Source organism: Hyaena hyaena, unplaced genomic scaffold, assembly GCF_003009895.1.
Source record: "Hyaena hyaena isolate Hyena2069 unplaced genomic scaffold, ASM300989v1 scaffold_111, whole genome shotgun sequence".
NCBI lineage: Eukaryota > Metazoa > Chordata > Mammalia > Carnivora > Hyaenidae > Hyaena > Hyaena hyaena.
The window spans coordinates 3,477,559-3,492,063 of NW_024080743.1; the positions used below are offsets into that span (position 1 = coordinate 3,477,559).

Below are 14,505 nucleotides of genomic sequence, written 5' to 3' on the forward strand. Positions count from 1 at the left end.
AATAATGAATTATCTGACCCCAAATGCCAATGGTGCCAAGACTGAGAAACCCTATCTCAAAAGGAGAGGGTATGCTCATCTCACTCCTTCCTCTACACTACTGACTGGAGTGTGGACGTGAAGGCTGGAGTCTGAACTGCCATCTTTGATCATGAGGTAGAAGCCACATTGATGAAGCAGAAAGAGAAAAGGAGTCTGGACCCCTGATGATCCCCAAACTGCCATATCAGCTATGGACAGCTCTCTTCCGGATTTCTCTACCTACAACTTAATAAAGTTCTAGTTCACTTAAACCTCTGTTGCCTTGATTTTCTGTCACCTAGAGATGAACTTAATACACCTTTTCCTCTGGCTCTCTTTTCATTCCTATCAACTAGGTGAGCCTCTGTTCACCTAGCCCTTGTGCCTAGTCTCTCCTCCCTTTGTATTCCTTTGTTGCTCCCAGGTTTCACCCCCAGATTTAGCTGACAGCTATATTCATTCATTCTCAGTTTGATTTACTTTGAATTCTGACATCTGCTTCAAGATCCATCTTGTTGCAGCTCTGAGACCATCAGGTCCTGCTCCTTCCAGATTCCCAATCAGGTTCTAACCAACCCCATGAGTCAGCCACATCATTCAGGTTCTAGACATTTCTTTGTAACCCACTTTGCAACATGGAGCCACATTCTCCCAGGCTAGGTGCTATCTGTAATGACCAGCGTATAATGAGTGCCAGCCCAGCTGACTGGAGGCTTGACCAAAGGAACAGACCCTGACCTTTACTCCATACAGGCACTACCAGCTGGGTATCAGCTCTGGTCCTATTATACCTGAAGAATTAACCCACCCATCCATCCATCCATCCATGCATCCATTTATTCAACACCTGCATGAGTCATGTTCAAGGCTCTCACATGGAATCTGTTATAACAATATCCTGGAGGTCTTTCTATTTATCATTATTATTTTCCACAGGCTTAAAAACGACAAACCTTTGGCTACTAGGTAGGATTACCCAGAAAAACAGAGGGGAATAGCTGCCCTTCTCTTTATCCCTTTGTGCCTCCAATTTGCTAGTGTTCATTAGCCCTTTCCTTTCTGGGAATTTAAAGTCTGCTTCTGAAGAGCTGAGAAAAAAGTCATGGTGACCCCACCACTATAAAAATGAATTCAGTTTTACAATCACAGAGTCAAGGATCCAAAAGTAAATCATTTGCATTCAAGAGCAAATATTCCAGAACAAGGAGGGAAATTCAGCCAGCATACTTGCTATTGCTTGAGATTGTCTACCTGACATCTTGAGAATATAATAAAATGCCTAGAACAAATCATTTCAAGGGGAAAGTGGGAGAGGACCAAAGAAAAGTAAAACAAGGAACATCCCTGTGTGCCTCCATAGCCTTCAGATGAACTGGGACAAATTATGAACCTAGTCCCAAATTTCTGAGTCATGGCTGTAGATCTGATGTGAGGGTGGAAGCTTCCAAAGTAATTTAGTGTGAGAACAAAGGTGAATCATTTTAACTGTCTTCCTTTTGTTGATTGAAGTAGAAGAGCAAGAATATGGCTGTCATGTTAAAAAGAGGCAAGAATTAATATTCTAGACGCTGGGGAAGCCAACTTCTGAGATGGACCCCACTATTCCCACCTCCTGGTATTCACACCGCTCAGTAGTCTCCTCCCACACTGTATTAGAGATGGTCTGTGTGAGCAGTAAAATACAGTGGAAGTGATGGTATGTGACCTCTGAGGCTACATCATAAAAGACATGTGGTTTACACCTCTCTCTCTCTCTCTCTCTCTCTCTCACTACTCACTCGGGGATGCAGCCCTGTGGAGAAGTCTGTGGCCAAGAACTGAGGCCTCCTGTCAACAGCCACAGGAGTGGTTCATCTTGGAAGCAGATTTTCCAGCCCCAGTCACACCTTCAGATAATTACAACCTCAAATAACCTCATGAGAGACCCTGAGTGTGAACCACTCGGCATATGCTCCTTGACCCACAGAAATTGTGAGGTAATAATTTTTTTATTGTTTTAGGCTGCTAAGCTCTAGGGTAATATGTTGTTTTTGTTGGCTTTTTTTTTTTTTTTAAATTTTAGAGAGAGAGCATAAGTGGAGAAGAAGGGCAGAGGGAAAGAGAGAATCTCAAGCAGGCTCCATGCTCAGCATAGAGCTCAACATGGAGCTTGATTCCACAACCCTGAGATCATGACCTGAGCCAAAATCGAGAGTTGGATGCTCAACCAACTGAGCTACCCACGAACCCCAAGAGACAATTATTATATCCCTTAATGTCATGTCACTGTGTTAGAAGTTCAGTTAATTCCCATGACAGTCTTGTGAAATAGAATTTTCTCCATCTTTGAAGTGTGAAAATTCAGAGAGGTAATTTCCTAGGGTTATACAACTGTCTCCAAAGCCCACTAGGCCACACTGCCTCATTTGGTCAAGCCTCTCAGGCTTTCTCCTCCTCCCACTGACCTGCAGAGATGAGCCAGGCTGTCCTGCTGACAGGGGTCTCAGGTTTAATGATGAGATTATATGAGCATAGGGTGGGGGATGATGAGGGCTTAAAAACTACCTTTGCCTACAAAAATGTTCTTCTTACACACTCTGTGAGGCAGTTTTGAGAACTTGGTGGAGACAAGGTGAAGAAAATGGCATTCTAAAGCAATGACAAATAAATGAAGTAACTAAAATGTGGACAATATGGGGTGCCTGGGTAGCTCAGTCAATTGAGCATCCAGCTCTTGATTTTGGCGCACGTCATGATCCCCCGGTCATGGGATAGAGCCTCAGGCTCTCTGCTGATGATGGAGCCTCCTTGAGATTCTCTCTCCCCAGCTCTGCCCTCTACTTGTCGCATGCTCTCTCTCTCTCTCAAACAAAAATAAATAAATAACAATGTTTCTCATTAGAATCAGAAATTTAATGACAAATAACAAGAGCTCCACTGAGACAGAGGGTTGTTGGGGTCACTTGTGGGTCTGTGACAGACATCTCGTGGGGAAAGAGCTGAGACCCTAAAAGCTTGGACACCTCTACCTGGAAGATTTCCTTCTCACTCATCAGCCTTGTCCCTCAGTCTGACTCAGGAGAAAGGAACCCTACAGTGATTCTTCTGCCTGTTCTGGAATGGACTTGACCTAGGTTCTACTGGATGTCATCACCAACATACCTTTCCTTCCCCAATTCCCCACGCAGTGGGAAGTAAAGGGGCATAATATCCTCTGAGCTAATGTTTAGGGCCAATAAATCAGATCGATCCTGAGCTTTCTGACGTAGTTTTGAGATCTCCTTGAGGATTTAAATTGATGCTGGTAACAGAAGCCGAAGTGGACTAGTGAGAGTCTGAATACCTAAATCCCAAACCAGTGCTTTTCAAACTTTAATGCAAATGGATCACCTGGCGGATCTTATTCAAATGCAGATTCTGGCTCCACCCACCCCAGTTCATCCTCCCCTTGCCCCACAAACTACCCCCACACATACCCCAAGCCACATAGTGCATTCTGTGAGCCTTCTTTGCACCCTTGTTAAAATGCTACACTCCATCTGCCCTGAAGGAAAAAAAAATGCAGATTCTGATTCATCAGGTGTGGGGGAGGTCTGAGACCCCGCCTCTCTATCCAGCTCACAGGGTCTGCTGATGCTCCTGGGCCATGGTCACCACTGTAGTAGGAATGGGCAGAAAGCATTTGTTCTCATACTTGGCTGCATAGGACAATCACCTGAGGAGCTGAAAAAAAAAAATACTAGTGCGGAAGCTGGCATTTAGCCATGCTCAATGCGTAAAGGAGTAAATGTGCTGTCTGCAGGCACAAAGCCTGACAAGACTCAGACTCCCGTCTGGCTTGGCCTTTGTCCAGCCATCTCGACAGCAGATAGTGACTGCCACCTACAGGATGGTCCTACATCCTTCCTGAGCTCTACTCTGGAAGCCTGCTCAGCAACCCAGTCAACCCAGCCACAAGGTCCAGAACTAGCACTGACTCCCTCAGAACGCGAATACCTGGTTCTACCTCAGTTTCCCCTCTGTGACTAGAATAGACACCCCTCCCCCGAACACCAGCCTACTAGTCTGAGATTTTCAACCTGCTCTTCCCAAGCCCTTTCCTTTGGATCATGTTCCATTTATCCTCAGCTGGGTATTCTTTGTTTTCTTGACTGGCTGATGGCACAGAACAATGGAACTGACCCATACCTGACTTTGTCACTAGCTCCCTGAACCCCAGTGACCTACTCTACCAGCACCAAGGCCAAGTTAGCTCCACCCAAGGCCAAGATAGCTAGACCCTTTTTTATGCCATGCATTGGACTTCTCAGCCTCTACCATTTTCCCAGACTGTCTGCTCTTCCTCCTCCTATCCCCCAGGCTGTATGCTAATCCCTGCCGGGATCCCTGCACACAAACTGGCCTTAGGTTGGAGAGTCTTTTCATATGCGGCCTTCCTCTCTAATTCCCTCTCCCTCTCTCTCCCCTCAAGTCCCCTTCCACCTGTACCTCACCTGGAGACCTCTTGACTCAGCATCACAGTTGGCTGTGTACCTGTGTTCACTTCCATTAGGCTTATAAACCAGGCATCTGTCTTTTTCTTTGTATCTCATGTAGACCCTCAATCATCGTTTGCTGGAGAGATGAGGAAGCATAGGAAAAGACCAAGTACACATTTAATGAAATTGAGTGGTCTCTCTGACCCTTGGGCCCCACCCCACTCAGCCTGCATGCCACCTCCTAAATTAATCATTTTCTAAAGCACAGTCATTCTAAAGCACATACCAGAAGAATCTAGTAGCTTCCAATTGCCTGTAGCATTACATCCACCTTCCTCATCCTGAATCAGGCCTGCAGAGGCCACTTTGCCCCAGCTGGCCTCAGTCCTACCTGTCCCTGTCCAACCTAATCTCCCAACACATTTAACTCCTCAACCCCCCAACAGTACTTCTGTAAGGGCCTATTCGTCCCTCTTCTCTATCTTAATGCCTATATTTCTTCATCCTAGAAAATTTTCTTTTCCTTTCCTTATTCCCATCTTGCCACCTATGTAGTTTGGTTATTGGTCTGGCTAATAATTCAGTGCTAAAATTTTTTAGGATGAAAAGGGCCATCATTTAAATGTTGATTTTACTGGCAAAAAGTTTTCATTTTGGAACACCGTGGGCTTCCACAAGTGAAAATAAGAACCCACCCAAGTTCTTTGAGACAAAACTGAGGAAATCATGAAGCTGAAGGTAAATGTTTCCAGCTTTCAGTATGAGAAGCTGAGTGTTCTGTTTGGTAACAGACATGCTGTTGATGGTCCAGTAGGAGCCGGGTAGGGAGGTGGACAATGTCTCAGGGTTGCAACAAATTTAGCTGATGCTGTATCTGAACTTTGGTTTGTTCCTGCAGGATGTGGCTTTTTGTTTTTAAATTGAGAGTTGCTTGCTACTAATAACAGCAAACACTTGTTCCACATTTACCGTCCACCAGCCCTAAGATAAACCCTTGCAAGGATTAATTTCTGCAATCCTCAAAACAACTTCGGGATTTTTCAGAGGAGGAAAGAAAGGCTTTAGGAAGTTGAGGATTACGTCTTTCAAATCAGAGTCAGAGCCAGGATGTGAACACCAGGAGTGTGACTCTGCAGTCTGAGCTCCAAACCTCAGCATCTTTGTTGTAAAAAAAATCTCATCCTTTTAAAACTTCTTTTGGGGGTATGCTTATAATTAATACAGTAGTACATACTTATCACTTGGGAGTGCAAACTCAAAACACTTACACTGGCTGGGGTGCCCATCACACTTTGCCATTTGTTTTCATTCGCTGTACGGCATTATTTGTGTATTGCTTCATTTTCAACTGCTCATGTTTCTCCCAAGGAATTGGAAGTCTCCATGGACTATGTCTTAGACTTCTACTCTGTCTCCCACAGGAGGCCCAAATATATACTCCCTAACTACTCAGTGAACTGAGTTAAGCCCGTCCTCCAGTGACCTCCTCCTTCTGAAGCAAAGCAAAGCTAGTGAAAATACAGAACAGTATAGATTTCTAGGCCTTCTGGGGGAGGCTGGAGCTGCTCCTAAGCACTGAAAATAGAGCAACATAGTAACTTAAAAATAATTCTGCTGTACAAACATGAAATGTGTTATTGCAGACTCCCAGGGGTGAATAATGGATGTGAACTTTAAAACAGCAAAATGAAGTTGTATTTAATTTAGGGCTTTGCTGTTCAGGAAACTCAAATTGCAGCTGGCGCTATCAGCCTGCTTGGAGGTGGTTACAGTTCGTGCTTTGGCTCCCTCTGTCGGCAGGAAGGAAGGGGTAATTTTTTTCACTTGGAGTAATTCTTGGTTCAGGTTTCATAATGGCTGCTGTTTACTGTATGTACCTCTCGAAAAAAATTCATCTCTTAGGGTTAGGAAAGGTTTAAGACCTTAAAACCGACTGAATCTTTCTTCTCAGATGGCAACTAAATACACATTTACATTCCCTTTACATGCTAACATTGCTGTCTCTGAAGCTAGATTCACTATAAAGCGCTTATTAATTGTCATAGAACACACATGGAACTTGTTCCTTTGTGGCTTTCCCAGTCTTCTCATTGTAGGGGGTAAAAAGTACAACCTTGATTGCTAGTGGAGTTTGTTACAAGCCTCGTTTTCCACACTGTCTGCTAACCCTGTATCTTGGTAATGTTTTCCATGACAGGAGGAGCTTTGGCCTCAGCTAGTAAAAGGAATCAAATATCTAAAATTCTTTGTTTGATTCATCAAGTGGAATTAGGAACACACACTTCCTTCTCTAGCACCTGTCTCTTTCCCAGTGTTCCCTATGCAGAACTTTTATATATGAGCCTGAGTTGTTACTTAGTTATGTCAATGACTCATCATTTGAGAGTTGGCACCAACACCTCGGGACAAAATTCCTCTGCACGGTGTTCCCACAGGGGCACTGAACATCTGTCTCTTCCTCCGTTCCTCCATGTTCAACTCCAAGAACCAGTGAAGATTCTGAGATGCCGCAAGTGTCAGTACATTGCAGAGTTCAATAAGAATTATGTAAATATGATTTAAAGTAATATTCCATTTTACAGGCTAATTTTGCACATGCAAGAATTCCCTGATGTCTGCAAGGACGTATTTTATTTCATTAATCTTTATTAAAGGGGGCATAACAATGTTATACATAAAAAAAAAAAATTCTTGTTGTCAAGGAATGTTACTTACATTTTGATGGAATGAAACAGGCCTGACAGCAATCCGGGTTCTGCCACTTACTGTTTGGTGAGACAGGCCACCATGGGCGCTCAGCATCCTTGCAGGCTCTTGCCAGGTAATGCTAAGAATGCAAACACCCTGTTCACTTGGGCCATGTCTCAGGGTTGTGCTGGCAGTGAGCAACCTTGAGGGTGTCTCCTCGTGGGACCAAGAGCAGTCTTGCTTACTGCCTGCTATTAAATGGTGGGTTGTTCCCCAAGTTTAGCATTTCTCTGCTGTAATGCAATCCATTTTGTGTGCAAGCATCCGTCTGGGCCCATCTGCTTCATTCCGGTGAGAACTGGGGTTCAGGAACCGAACACAAATATGTTGACACTGTGGCTACTGCTTTTGCTGTAACAATCTTTCATTTCCGACCCAGTACTCTCGTGTGCTCTGTCAGCATCCGTGAACCTGTGACCAGCTAACATGTTAGCCTGCAAGAAGGGTAAAATCTCAGATTCTTCACAGTTCTTGATACTTATTAGCTGAGTGTCCCTACACAATTAATTTAACCTTAGTTGCAGTGTCCCTTCTTTCTGAAGGGGACAATAGTACCTGCCTCATAGCACTGTTGTGGAGTTAAATAAGAATGGAAAGATCCCAACCACACCACACTCTCCCTAGGAGCTCCCTTCCCCTCTTTAGAACACTGACAGACACTACTCTGCTTTGATGCCTGATGATGCTAGGCAGGGACGATTGGCCTGAGCCATGGCGTGGTCTGTGGCTGATGGTGGTTTGGTGCAACAGTGGGCCGTGGACCGACCTGAGGAGAGCGCACAGCTGTAGAGCCGAAATTTCCACGTGGGCGGGGCTCGGAAAGCCGCAAACTGATAGGAGGCAGAGGGTTTTGTCTGCAGCGGTTGCACAGCAACCACGCCGTATTAACTTAGACTGTCTATTTCAAGTGGCTTCGGGGTCGCGCTGTGGGGGATTACTGGGGCACTGAAGACCGCCACCGCCCCCCAATCACCCACCTGATTCGTGGCCACCACGCCATTCCGAGGAGCCTCTGGCTCGGCCGCCTCCCGCCGTCCCCGGGAAACCCTGCGGCCGCGCTCGGGCGCGCGCCCTTCAGCCGCGCGCACCCGCACACGCATGCTCCTGGCGGTTCCACGAGCGCAGCCACCCTCACGGCTGCCGCCCACTCAGCCGCGTGGTCTCGGGGCGCGGGCTGGGGGCGGCTGAGCGGCGCCCACGGAGGCAGCTCCCGGCCCTCGGACGAGCTCTTGGAGGATGCCAGGCGAGGGGCGCGTCGCCCCCCTCAGTCCACCAGAGCCCGGATACCTCCGAAATTCGGCTCTGGGTCTGTGGGGAGCGAAATGCAACCCAAACCCCGTTTTACCGAACCCTGCGCAAATAAAACACGCACAAGCACGCACACAGACGTCGCGGCGGCCCGCCGGGGAAGAGCCAGGGACCCGGGAGGGGCCGCCGCTCGAGATCGGCTGCTAAACGGTGCGACGTAAGTTCCCGGCGTTACCGGCCGGGCTTAACGGCGCAACGGCCGGCCTGGTTCCGTATCGCCGGGGCCAGGGCGGGGCGGGACCGGCCGCCGGAGGGACCCGGTAGGCGGGGGCGCTCGGGGCGGGAAGGGACTGGGGAGGAAGAGCGAGGGCGTGATTTGTCCTGCGCGGCCGGGTACGGCGGCGCCGCGGGTAGGCCCGGAACCCGGCTCTGGCAGCCCTCGGACCGATCGGCTGGGGCCCGGCGGAGTCGCGGGGCTCGCCGACCTCAAGAGAGGCGGCCGCTGGGGAAGGGCGGGCGCCTTCGGCTCGTTGTTTGGTGGCTTGTTACTCAGACTAGCAATGCTGTGGTCTCGGCGTCACAGACGGGTGGCTGGGGGGACGGCTCAGGGGGCGGTGGGAAGGGCGCGGGGCCGTCGCCTCTGGCTTAACACAGCAGATGCGCGAGGACTCCAACAGGTGGCTCCGTGGCGCAATGGATAGCGCATTGGACTTCTAGAGGCTGAAGGCATTCAAAGGTTCCGGGTTCGAGTCCCGGCGGAGTCGCAGTTTTTCCCGACCCCCCGCAGAAATTATTTTCTGACCTCATCGTTTCTTTCCTTTTTTTTCCCTAAACAGTTGAACTTGCCTCTGTTTCTCTGCCCTTTGTCCTTCTGCATTGGACTTCTATGGCCGTTCCACCTAGCCGCTCGCGCGGCTGCGCTCGCCCCCCCGCCCCCTTCCTTAGCTCCGTGGCTCGGGATACTGGGCCCAGCGGACAGCGGAGCCCGATTCAGGAACTGGGAGGAATGCCTCCGGGCGGCGGCCAAACGAGGCCTCGCCGTTTCGGGCCAAAGCTGGCCCGGACCGCGGGTGTTCCGGAGGAGCTGCCCCCACTCTCTAGCGCGGCGGTGACCACTAGGGAAGGCGCGGGAAGGATGAGAAAATACGCCTACACCGTGACCTGTGCTGTGCAGGCCAACCGCCCTTCCAGCCCCGAAGGCTTCAAAACTGTCACGTACCAGAATCCCAGATGGGGTCAGAAATGCAGATTTCTGGGCGTCACGGAGGGCCTCGGATGGAGTCGATTGGGGATGGGGCCAGGAATCTGCATTTCTGGTGAGAACGCCCGCTCCTCTCCCCCGGGATTCCAGGGCCAAGAGGTCCCAGGTCGGTTCTGCCCGTCAGCTCCCCCAGGCAGTGACTGCTATCTTGTACTCTTCTCCTGACAACTCCTAGGTTTGCGTGGGATCAGGGTTCCACCTCACTAAATGCGAATCAATCAAGTGAATGGACTTTTCAGAATTAATTGTAACAAACATGATGCAAAAAATAAAAATTCCAAAATTGTTTTGAAAAAGGTACAGAGGAAAGTAAGCATTATTGTTCCTATAGCTTATCCTTTCAATTCTCTTTATAAGCTATTAGTGAAAACGGTTTTTTGGAAATATTTTCAGATTTATTTTATGCACATGTCAATTTTATACCTGTTGTCTTTGATGATGATGTTGATATAGGTGATTCCCAGTTGGTAGTGTGCTATACTTGCTCTTTCACTTATTAATATAGGTGGGCCTGCCTTGTTCCATTGTACGTATGTGTTGTAATGATTTTACTGTGGAAATGTTTCAGTGAACAGCTTGTTTTTACATTACTGTAGATGAGTGCAAGTATATCTATAGGATAGATTCCTAGGAAGTTGGATTGCTGGGTCAAAGGTTTGTTTGTGCGTTCTTTGGTAGATACTGCCAAATCGCTCTCCTAGAGATTGTACCCATTTTACTCTCACCAGCAGTGTGTGTGAGTGCCCATTTCCTCACAGCCCATGTGTTATCAAACAGGAGAAAAATGGTTTCTAGTTGTAGTGTCAATTCATGTCTTTCATCATGAGGGAAAGCTGGGCATTTTTTCACATGGGGAATAATTTGGGTTTTTTTGTGTGTGATTTATCTGTTCAGTTTTGTTCATTTTTCTATTTGCATAATTGGTCATTTTCTTACTGGTTTGTGGGAGTCCTTATTATATGTTCTGGAAACCAGTCCTTTGTTTATATGTGTTACAATTATTCCTTCTCAATTGATTTGTCTTTTGATTTCCTATATGGCATTTTATTTTATTGCCTTACAGAAATTCGTATATTTGGATTTATCAATCTTTTCCTTTATGGCTTGTAGGTTTGGGGTTATACTGCACTCCGAATCCTAAATAATTTCATCATGCTTTATTTTAATGCTTTATATGGTTTTATTTTTATACTTAAATTTTTATGTCATCCAGAATATACTTTTGTATAAGGGGAAAGTGGGAATTTGGTCTCAGAATCACTGGTGATGAACACCCTAACCCTCCTTTCCTATATTCACTTATTTGAAATGCCTATTTTTATTATTTTCTAAATTTCCATTTACATTTGGGTGTTTGGATTCTCTATTCTGTTCCATTGATCTGTCTTAATTCTGATTCACCAGAAGTGTGCTGTTTTATGTCTAGTGGGGCCAATCCTTTCTCATAACTTTTTTTGGATGATTTTTTGCCTTGGCTATTCTTGAATTGTTTTTCCCACATAATGTTAATAACTAGCAGTTATTTAGCATTTATTATATACCAGGTACTATTCTAAGTGCTTTATGCATTTTTAAGGCATTTAATCCTCCTGACAACTCTACCAGGTAGATATAATCCCCTTTCATGGACGGGGCATCTGAAACAGAGAGGTTAAGGAACTTGTCCAGGAATACACAGCCAATAATAAGCAGTATGCCAGGATGGGAACCCAGGAAGGCTGGGTCTTTGGGTAAAACCATAATTCAGTATTGCCTTTTCACATGAGCTTTAGTAACAGGTAGTCTGGTTCTAATCTTAGGAGATATTTGTACTGGAGTCATGTTATATATAGATTAATATAGGAAAATTGAACTAATTATGTTGAATCTTACTATTTAAGAGCAGCAAGGAGGGAAAAAGAACACCTCTGCCTTTCCATTTGTTAAGTCTTTCTATGCTTTTCAGGATTATGTTAGAGTTTTCTATTATAATCTTGAATTATTTGTTAACTTTATTCCTAATTTATCTTTTTTGTTGGGATCTTTTCTTCCATTATATTTTCTAAGTGATTACGGTTTGTATATAAGGCTTTTGATATTTTAAATAATAAATTTATATACAGCCGTCTTAATTGAACTGTTTTGCTATTTAAAATGGCTTTTAAGTTCCAAACCAATGGGTACTACTTCACATCCACTAGGGTGCCTGGAATAAAAAAGACAATAACATGCATTGGCAAGGATGTGGGCAAGTGGGGATATAAAATGGTGCAGTCTTTTTGGGAGAAAGTCTGACAATTAGTCAAAACTTTGTACAGAGTTACTATATAACCTAGCAATTTCACTCCTAGGTATACACCCAGGAGAAGTGAAAGCCTGTGTTAACACAAACATTTGTACATGATTGTTCATAGCAGCATCATGCTTAATAGACAGAAAGTAGAAACAACCCAAATACCCCTCAAGTGATGATGAGTAGATAAACAAAATGTAGTATTATCCATACAGTGGAATATTGTCCAGCAATAAAAAGGAATGAAATACTGATTCATTTTGCAACATGGATAAACCTTGAAAACATTCTGCCAAGTAAGAGAAGCCAGACATATAAGACCACGTATTATATGATTCCGTTTAAATAAAATATTCTAAATAGGCAAATCTATTGAGACAGAAAGTAAATTCGTTGTTGCTAAGTGCTGGGGATAAGGGGACTATGAGGTGACTGCTAATGGGGATTTAATGGGATTTTTTTGGAGTGATGAAAATGTTCTGGAATGAGTGGTGATAACTGCTCAACTCTGAATATACAAAATCCCAGTGAACTGCACATTTTAAAGGGGTGAATGTTATAGTATGTGAATTATCTCTCAGTTTTTTAAAAGGAAGTTTTTTTCAGTTAACTATATTGTGTATTTTGGAAATCTATCACCCATAAATAATTATAGTATTGTCTTTTTTTTCTAATTTGTATGCCTCATTACTATTTCTCTTGCAATAGCATCTCCAGAAAATGTTCGCTTTTGTGATCATGGTGACAGTGGACCGAGTTGTCCTATTTCCCATCATTACAGAAATGCTTCTCCACTACACATGATGCCAGCTTTTGGGGTTGGTGTGCACACGTGCATACATGTACACACACACACACCCTTTATCACATTAAGAAACTATCCCTAGTTGTCAGTAATCTATGGAGGTTTTTCTCCTTTGATCTATTAATATTTTGCTGTATATTAAGAGATTTTCTAATATCCAACCCTTCTTGCATTCCTGAAGTGAATCCTACTTGGTTGTGATATATATCTATTTTGGTATTCTAATATTTTGTAATTTTTGGATATTTAGAAAGATTGACAGTTATATCTCTATCATAAATGCAGTCTTATTTAGCATGGCCCCAAACTGGAAATAACCTAGATGTCTATCAATAGTGAAGTGTTTGAAAACAAACAGAAACAGACTCCTAAACACACAGAACAAACTGGTGGTTGCTGAGGGAGGGAGGATGGGCGATAAACAGGAAAAGGAGGTTAAGACGTTCCAACTGCAGCTATAAAATAAGTCACAGGGATGAAAAGTACAGCACAAGAAATATAGTCAAGATTGTCATAACTTTGTATGGTGACAGACGGTAACTACACTTACCATGGTGAGTACTGCTTAAAGTATTGAATTGTCAAATCGCTCTATTGTACACCTGAAACTAAGGTATGCCAACTGTACTTCAAAAATTAAAAAAAACAATTGAACTGTTTGAAGAAAATATAGTAGAGCCATATAACTGAATACAACACAGACCTTTAAAAAATGAGGAAGATTTATATAAAGTGCTATGGAAAAATATCCAAGATAACAAAAAAAGCCGATGTGAAAATGAGAATAATAGGATTCTCTTGTGCTAAATAATGCTAATAATAATAGTAATAATGTGTATTTCTATGATTGTGCATAGAAAATTTCTGTAATCATCTGTAGTTAACAATGCTGGGGCAGGAGGAACAGTGATATGAAGGGGGGTGGGCCTTCTTTATATCTCATTGTAATGTTGGAAATTTTTCATATGAAGTCTATCTTATTCATGTAATAGAAAAAGTTAAGTTTTGAAAGGGTAAAGCAAAGGAACAAAAACAAAACCTAATGTTAATGAAGGGGAAAAACCCATTTGTTCTTACATCACTTTCACGTGGGCAGCCTTGATACTGCTTATCCATTAAAGATTTTCTGAACTACATTCAACACTTATTGACTACTCACATTTTACTATATGCTGGATCTCAGCCATAAGTATGCTGTTTAGGAGCTCCTCCTGTTAAGAGTGGAAAAACATGTAAACAAACAAAGTATCTCTTTGCAGTGATTCCAGCAGGTACTGTGTCCTGAAGGTCTTGTACAACATGTTAAGGACTGTGGACTTGACCCAAAAGGTAGTGGGAAAGCACTGAACAGCTTTTTAGGTGGGAAGCTATGTGACTATTCGATGTGTGCTTTCGGTCCCCACTGTGGCTGTAGCGTGGATACCTGGCTGGAACAGTGCGGGAAGCCCACTTCAGGACACTTAAGAGTTGTCCAGGTAAGAAAAGGATGGAGGCTGAAAGTAGGGAGGTGGTTTGGGGAGAAACCCAGAACACAGATAGGCAAAGAATGAGTTTCTCAGAGTCGAAGAAAGCTAGGACGTATTCTCTCCAAGAACTGATGAAGCAAGGTGCCTCTCTAGAGAAGGGAGTCCCGAGGAAAAGGAAAACGTCTAACAGTTTTCTAAACAACTGCTTATGCCCACCAGTTTACTTA

The 14,505-nt window shown here is 44.4% G+C and overlaps 1 protein-coding gene and 1 non-coding gene across 2 annotated transcripts; both read left to right on the forward strand.

Moving 5' to 3' along the window:
• The first annotated feature begins 5,204 nt into the window (after positions 1-5,204).
• LOC120234559 lies at positions 5,205-10,598 on the forward strand. Its single transcript, XM_039236468.1, has 4 exons — positions 5,205-5,288; positions 8,120-8,469; positions 8,613-8,794; positions 9,311-10,598. The coding sequence occupies exons 1-4, from the start codon at positions 5,205-5,207 to the stop codon at positions 9,898-9,900; spliced, it is 1,206 nt and encodes a 401-aa protein (XP_039092399.1). The 3' UTR covers positions 9,901-10,598.
• Positions 9,154-9,238, forward strand: TRNAR-UCU. Its single transcript is given in 2 exon segments — positions 9,154-9,190; positions 9,203-9,238. It is a non-coding gene; the product is annotated as a tRNA-Arg (tRNA).
• Positions 10,599-14,505: the final 3,907 nt, after the last annotated feature.

What these genes read in the sequence shown, in the direction of transcription:
- LOC120234559 (XM_039236468.1), top strand. Translation starts at nt 5,205, where the DNA reads ATGAAGCTGAAGGTAAATGTTTCCAGCTTTCAGTATGAGAAGCTGAGT. An exon ending in GACATGCTGTTGATGGTCCA is followed by an intron (nt 5,289 to 8,119) that starts GTAGGAGCCGGG and finishes GTATTAACTTAG; the next exon opens with ACTGTCTATTTCAAGTGGCT. An exon ending in GAGCTCTTGGAGGATGCCAG is followed by an intron (nt 8,470 to 8,612) that starts GCGAGGGGCGCG and finishes GCACGCACACAG; the next exon opens with ACGTCGCGGCGGCCCGCCGG.